We start from the raw sequence: 7,745 nt of genomic DNA, 5'->3' as shown, positions 1-7,745 counted from the left end.
TTGTAATAGCCTTTATGAAATCCTACACTCTTTTTATATTACAATTATCCACTAAGAGTTCTTTCTCTTTCTTTTTGGCTGTGTGCAACTGCTGGTTAAGTCCTTTCTGCGCTAGTCTGAGTACAACCCTGTCCTGAGTTTTAAATACAATTTCCTTTCTGTTAATGAAGTCTTTAATCTCTTTACTGATGTAGGGTTTGTTATTTGGGATAACAACTTCCTTTTTAGTGACTACATGTTCAATGCAAAAATGAATATAGTCTGTAATTACATCCGTGGCAGAGTCAATGTGCTGACGGAGTATGTTCCAGTCCGTGCTGAGAAAACAGCCCCACATTTGGCGTTGACCATACAGCAACTTGTTTTGTCTTTGGTTTACAGCTCTTTAACAGTCTTATTGAAGGGAAACAAGTACACTGCCTTGTGTTCCGAGTTGGAGAATCCGAGTTGGAGTTCCGAGAATGTTCCTTGCACATTCCCATTATCCAGTATGCTACAGTATTATTCCGGGTAACACATCTCACGTGTTGTTCATAACCAGGTAGCATTAATTCCAGTTTGCAATGATTGAAATCCATCATGCTGCATGTCCTGCAGCTCAGAGGATAAAATGTAAAGTCAGTGGTGTGCATAGCTGCTCAAAAGATGAGTCTCTTCTTTCTTTCCCAGCAGAAATTGAATCTAAGTCAATTAGATTCTGTAGGCCTACACTGGATTGTGTCACCATTCAGAAGATAATTCTCGTCTCTTATCTCAGTCCAGAGGGGAGTCACGTGTACTGCAGGCAGTAGTGAATCCTGATGCAGTTGAAGGAACACTTCCCACTGTAGCCACCCTGCTGTCTGACTGGTAGTGCATGCAGTGGCAGTCCCCTGCACAGGGGCAGCCTTCTAAATCAGCTTGTTCAGGCCCACTGCTTCTGCTTCCCCAACAGGTGGCAGCAAAGAACATTGCACTTGAAACAGCAGACTGGTAAAAAGCTATGTGACGTCTTGTTTTACATATTAAAAGACTTAAGTTTTACTTGTAACAACAGACTGGTAAAAAAGATATGTGACATCTCATTTTGCACATATTAAAAGACCTACAAGCAGGGCCGGAGTGGGGCCACTTTTCAGCCCGGGAGTTTCAGGCCCAAGACCGGCCCACTTTTTTAGTGGTGGTGGAAATTGGATAAATAAGGCAACATTTCAGCTCTTACTATCCTGTAGTTTTTATTATAGGCTAATATTCCACTATTCCATAAGGATAGGTTGATAAGTTAACAAAAACAGGAAGGAAGAAATAAAGCATTTGAAATGTATCCCACAATTCCACTAAGAGGCATATTAAACTACTGTATTGTTTACATGTTTTTTTCTGCATGGGTCAGCTATCATGTTGTTTGGTGATTTGCTCATTTACGACATCCACTTCTGAGCAAACAAGCTATATAGGTTGATCATGTAGCCTACTGCTGTCATAGCCTACTGTTCTTTCTTCCATAAAATAACTTTAATTCATATGGTTAACTCTATTATCCTTCTACTTGTCCCTATAGTCATAGTTAATTTCGGGCTTATCATTTTCAGCGGGGGACTGGCTGATCTGCTGCTCAGGCTACTTTTGTTTTTAGGCCTATAGGCTACTGCATACACAGATCAAGCTTGAGTTTTGTTATCAATATTTGCATAATATTTGCAATATAAGTCTATAAATAGCCATATTGGATGATACCAACATTCTAACATTTTAATTCATTTAATATGTTACTTGCGAATAGGTTGACAACGCTACAACGTCCAGTAGGTTATTAGCCCAATTACACCGTTATAATCATGGCTATCTCTCTTTACCAGTTGCCACTTATGTCTGTCCTCTTAAAAAGCATGGCACATTTGGCAGCATTTCCCTCCAATACTTTTCGTCTTTTTTACCTGGCCTTTTCAGTCCCTCATGGCATCTTTCTACCATCCATCCTCCCTGACGCTTATCACTACGGTAGGGCCGGCCCGGCTGGTATCTGAGAAAACTTTTTAGGAAAGATGGACTATGTGGACCCAACCAATTAACTCTTCTTGGGAGGAGAGAACAACCCATGCAGAGTCTGCGGTGTTAATAGAATGCGAACGTGTGTAGCCAACTTTGAGAGAAGATAGATTAACGTGACGTAACGTGACCAATATTTTTCCCTCGACCGGCCCAAAAGTGAAGCGGCCCACCGGGAATTCTCCCGATTCTCCCGATTACCCACTCCGGGCCTGCCTACAAGCTTTGTAGCTTTCTCAGGAAGTGTGGTCTGCTATGTTCCCTCCTGTTGATAGCCTCGGAGTGACATATATCTAAGAGAGGAAATTGACGTTCCTCACTAAGAGAGGAAATTGACGTTCGTCAGGCTCAGGCACTGGAAGAGTGAGATTGGTAAGATTGTTCATAATCAATTTCCTGGAATACCCACATATGGGAGGAGGCCGTGCCTGGAACCCTTTCACTCTGGGCCGCAGGGCCTTTGATGGCCTTGGCTGTAGTGGGCCATTATGGCGCTGCTAGGCCCGAGAGACTGCCTACACTGAACTCACAGCTTTTTTCAATTCAGCCCCCATATGTTGTTATGTAATAATCTGAACAAGATGTTCACAAAATTGAGTCTAATTTAACCTAATTCATGTGCTGTCAATGACTTGTAGTGTTTATTTATTTACAAAATGTTTTTGTTTTGCTTGGTCTGAGTTTTTTCGCTAGTCGCTAACCTTGTTTGTAATGGTGCAGTGGATCTGATATCTAGCTAAAAGACTACTCAAATGGTATCATGTTGTGCCTTGGCTCCAGGCAGGACGAGAATGCCCTGGCCCTGGCACATTAGTGCTGCAGACATGAGCTCAGGTCCTGATTGAAGCCCATTTCCAATGTAGCTAAAACAAGGGCACGCAATACAATCGCTAATCTGGCACGGACGTGTATTTCTTAAATTGAGTAAAACAACTGCATTTAAAATCTTTGTTTACGAGATTGCTACTCTTCTGAAATTATTCGGAAAGAGTTTAATGCACCGATTTAAGTTTAATTTCAGTGCTAGTTATGTCCCTGTTGCAAGTCGTAAGTCAATGAACCTTTTCCAGACCCACTCTCAATTACAATAAATAACAGAAGATGCTGTTACAACACAGTTAACGCTCCACCGGAAATAAATGAGCGCATGGGCGTAGATTTAGGGTGGGACGCTAAGGACTAATCCTAATCAATATTTTAAGATGACAAAATTGTCCCCACCAATATTTTAGCGAACTTATTTGTGCTGCTGATCATTCCGACAGCCAGCACAACAGTACAAGAAACGTCTCATATGATTTGCTGAAAAACAGAGGGGGAGGGGGAAGGTTCCTGACATGCACGCTACAGTAGGCCTACACGCGCGGAGAGTGTCAAAGGCTACTGTACTTGTTTGCATTGGCAGTCAAGCGAGCGGGTGTGTCAACGACAACGGTAAGTTAGGGCTGTCTGCCAATACATAGCCTATTCCAAAAAAGACCAGAGTAAAACATTGTGATATTCCCTTGTACAGCTTGTACATGTTTGCTCCTTTTTGTGGTTTGTAGATCAGCTTTGCCACCCCAAAATACGAAGCTTTTTCATGCTTCTGTAATCTTTCAACCAAAGTTAGGAGTCATGTTGAATAAGGGTGTGCCGCACGGACAGTCACATAGGCTATAAGTCACCATCACTGACTGTTAGGCTAATTGGACTATCAATCTTGCAGTCGCAATAAATAATGGATCCGAGACATTTTCCTGTTTCTATATTCTGTTTATGTAGGCTAATGTATTTGTGAATGTAGCCTGCACAATGCAAAGAAATAAAAGATAAACTATGTGCATTTCCATACTCATAGAAATGAACATTGTGAGACACTTATCTCTTCTATGATCTCATCCCAGAAAGATTTTCTTTGACTTGTTAGTTTTTTTTTAACATTTATTTTATCCAATGACATAGCAAACATGCTGAATTGAATCCACATATCCTTGCACTTGCGAAACTATTTTTCAGCATTCACGTTCCTCTTAAAGTGACAGGCACTCAATTAGATTTACACACCAAATGTGATGATATAGACAAGTGTAGCCTAATAATTTAAATATCAATATGATGTAATCAAATGACTAAATATGTTTAGCTATTAGTAATCATGTAGATTATAAAATACTATAAATAATCATCAATATAAATGTATAGTTTATATGAATTCCAAAATATGAAAAAGAAACCTATGACAACCATGACTTTCTGTGTGTGTGTGTATGTGGAGGGTCAATCAAATTCTATGATTGCCACTGATGTGAATGATCTCACAAATCACACAAACCAAATAAAATTTTAAAAAATCGCAATAGTATCGAAATCGAGATTCTTCACTTGCTATTGGTATTGAAACAATAATGTTGGTATCGTAACAACAGGAGTTGTGGATGTGTCCCTACCAAAGCTGAGACCAAACCTACGCCCTTGAATGAGCGTACAGGAAGAGCCTTTCATGTACGTAGTCTATTGTCTACTGACTTTGTGATCTGAGATCCTAATCAAAAGAGGATCTCGTGTTTGACACGAGTCAAGAATTAGAGAACGTCTCTGATGAATGGATATGGATGCCTCTACAGTCTCTATTTAATCAAACTCACCTTGTTCAGTAGCCTAGAAATCTAGACGCACCCTAGCGGCGGCAAATTAATTTGCTCAGCCTGTACGTCTAGTATCAAACCATAGGGATTTCTATTGGCTGACACCGTGGACTTCATCCAATCACAGCAGCTCTATTTTGTTAGAGAGTCTTAAAAGCGGGCTTAACAGGATAACGACAGTCCTGTGACGGTGAACAACAAGGAAGGTGGCTATGGCTAACGAAGAGCGGTTGTTTGAATCGGCGTTGGCGTCAACTTTGGAGGAGTTGGACTTGTGCTTTTCTTTGAAAGTTGAGCAACACAATGCACTTAAGTAATTCCTTTCGAAGAAGGATGTATTTGCCGTTTGCCGACCGGATACGGATATGGTCGAAGCGCTGGCCTATTGCCTGCCTAGGCAGTTTGAAAAAGACAATTCTCTGCCCGCCCTTGGATTAAGCTTAGGTAAATGGTTCGATTCCAGACTATACATTTCAATGATATAGGATGGCCCGCCAGGCTACTTGTTCAGTGTAATGTTAAATGATCCTCTGATTTATTGACGTCAATAACTATTACCCCTCTATAGGACTCAAACAAATCTCAGTGGCTGATGCCTTTGCCTTAATGCCTTTAGTGGTCTCCATGCTCATAGTCCTCCCATCTCCCCCTGATTCATATTCAAGTCTCCTCCTCCCAGACAGCGCCGGCTACTGCGGCACACGAGCTGCACTGCCCTAAACTGAATTAAGACCAGCTCACTGCCCCACACCCTGTTCAGTGCTCAGCGCTCAGTGTCCTGCCTCTACAGATAACAACACAGCCACAGCCAGAGTCAGCTCAAGATGGAGGCGCCTCGACCCAAAGTGAAGTCCCATATGATCTGGTCCATCATCACCACACTTTGTTGCTGCCTGCCTCTGGGAATAGGTGCCATCATTTGCTCCAGAAGGGTACGTCAAATGACCAAAGTAGAACACTTTTGGTGCTCATGGTCGTGACTGAATTGTGGAAAGCTCTTTTGGTCGAATTGGCTGTGTGTTTACTGTGTGTTTACTGTGTGTTTGTTGATTTTGTGCTGTGTTGCCCCACCCGCAGGTGGACAAGGCAAACTTGGAAGGGGACGTGACCTGGGCGGAGGAGGCGTCCAGGAAAGCCAAGATCCTGAACATCACAGGCTTGGTGTGTGGAATCCTTCTGATGGCCATTTTTGTCATCCTGAAACTCATGCTAGTCAAGGATTGATACCAGCCCCGCGGAGACACACCCTAAAACACGCTCAGAACAGAATTCTCAAGCTATCCACCCCTCTCACCCCTGTTGCAGCCCCCCCAACATCAACAGTAACGGTATAATCCTCCCAGTGCACTGCCAGTGAGCTTCACTGTATGTTAAATCTGTCTGCCTCACAGATAACAACACAGCCACAGCCAGAGTCAGCTCAAGATGGAGGCGCCCGACCCAAAGTGAAGTCCCATATGATCTGGTCCATCATCACCACACTTTGTTGCTGCCTGCCTCTGGGAATAGGTGCCATCATTTGCTCCAGAAGGGTACGATCAAAATGACCAAAGTAGAACACTTTTGGTGCTCATGGTCGTGACTGAATTGTGGAAAGCTCTTTTGGTCGAATTGGCTGTGTGTTTACTGTGTGTTTACTGTGTGTTTGTTGATTTTGTGCTGTGTTGCCCCACCCGCAGGTGGACAAGGCAAACTTGGAAGGGGACGTGACCTGGGCGGAGGAGGCGTCCAGGAAAGCCAAGATCCTGAACATCACAGGCTTGGTGTGTGGAATCCTTCTGATGGCCATTTTTGTCATCCTGAAACTCATGCTAGTCAAGGATTGATACCAGCCCCGGCGGAGACACACCCTAAAACACGCTCAGAACAGAATTCTCGCTATCCACCCCTCTCACCCCTGTTGCAGCCCCCCCAACATCAACAGTAACGGTATAATCCTCCCAGTGCACTGCCAGTGAGCTTCACTGTATGTTAAATCTGTCTGCCTCACAGATAGAGGAACAGGACAGGGTCTATGCTACTGAGTAATGTTTACATAGAAGTAGATGTTGCATGGCTGAGTTTGACTTTAGAATACATAACTGTGTGTTACATTTTAAATGTTTTATAAATGCTTTGTAAATCTATGAGATATTACATTTGAGTTTATTTTAAATATGTTTTATAAATGCTTTGTAAACCTATGAGATATTACATTTGAAGCATATGATGGTCAGCAGAAAGAATGAATGAGTTTGGAGAATAATGGATGTGCTCATAGACATGACTCGGGACAAGATGGCCTTTCTCTTCAGTGGTGCTTGTTGCTGAAATATAACACTGTTTCTATACCTGCAATAATAATAATGATAATAAATCCGACGTAAGTAATCGACAAGACTCTGAGACCACAACCATTAAACACGTCCAAACAGGTCACTCTTCTTCTAACTCCCATTCTAACCAATTACCTGAAGCCCCACTGTTTTTACTTTCCATATACAGTAATGTTGGGCTTTATCAGGGAGATCAAAGTTAAATAGCGTGTGTTTTTTTGTCGGCTAAGAGTTTTGTATTTCATTCATCCTCTCTGACTCTAATCATTTATGCCAAGCAATCCATCTTGTCTAAATCAGGAATCCATTTATCAGTCTCGGAGCTACTGACCAATTGTGCTCTGGTGTAGGTTCTCTGTAGTGTAATTCTAATGTAATTCTAATAATCTGTGGATCATACAACTGGATGTGTCTCTGTAGCTGTATGTAAAGTGCTGTGGGAATATCATGTTGTTGTTATGTATCTTGTTACTTGTGTTCAATTACCTACTGCATGGAGATAAACAAACATGCAAAGCAAAAGCTTGTTTTTGGTGTCACTGCGTGCTTCGTGGAAGGTTGTTAACTTTTACGGATGTGAAACAAATTCTGCACATCCAAGAGAGGCAGGCACTCTAGAACCATTGCTGCTATTATTATTATTATAGAAAATATTATTTATTCATACCAAAGGGTGATGTTTGGAACGCAGTGGACAGAAAATCATTAGGAAGGGATCGAACACTCCCTATCATCGTTCCATTACACTGACAAAACATCACTATCCGAGCCCCTC

At 42.1% G+C, this 7,745-nt stretch overlaps 1 protein-coding gene across 2 annotated transcripts; it reads left to right on the top strand.

Annotated features, from left to right (window-relative positions):
• The first annotated feature begins 5,387 nt into the window (after positions 1-5,387).
• On the top strand, positions 5,388-7,492 carry LOC125309124 (proline rich transmembrane protein 1B-like). Of its 2 annotated transcripts, XM_048265846.1 has the most exons (3): positions 5,388-5,520; positions 6,121-6,187; positions 6,335-7,492. In XM_048265846.1, exons 1-3 carry the CDS (start codon positions 5,480-5,482, stop codon positions 6,479-6,481), a joined length of 255 nt encoding a protein of 84 aa, XP_048121803.1. In that variant the 5' UTR covers positions 5,388-5,479; the 3' UTR covers positions 6,482-7,492. The 2 variants fall into 2 exon arrangements, with proteins under 2 accessions (XP_048121803.1, XP_048121802.1); XM_048265845.1 differs by lacking the exons at positions 6,121-6,187; positions 6,335-7,492 and adding an exon at positions 5,733-5,884 and having other exon boundaries at positions 5,388-5,587.
• The last annotated feature ends 253 nt before the right edge of the window (positions 7,493-7,745 follow it).

Source organism: Alosa alosa, chromosome 16 (assembly GCF_017589495.1).
Source record: "Alosa alosa isolate M-15738 ecotype Scorff River chromosome 16, AALO_Geno_1.1, whole genome shotgun sequence".
Taxonomy (NCBI): domain Eukaryota; kingdom Metazoa; phylum Chordata; class Actinopteri; order Clupeiformes; family Clupeidae; genus Alosa; species Alosa alosa.
Note: the sequence above shows the minus strand (reverse complement) of the source record. Positions and strands in the feature narration are given on the sequence as shown.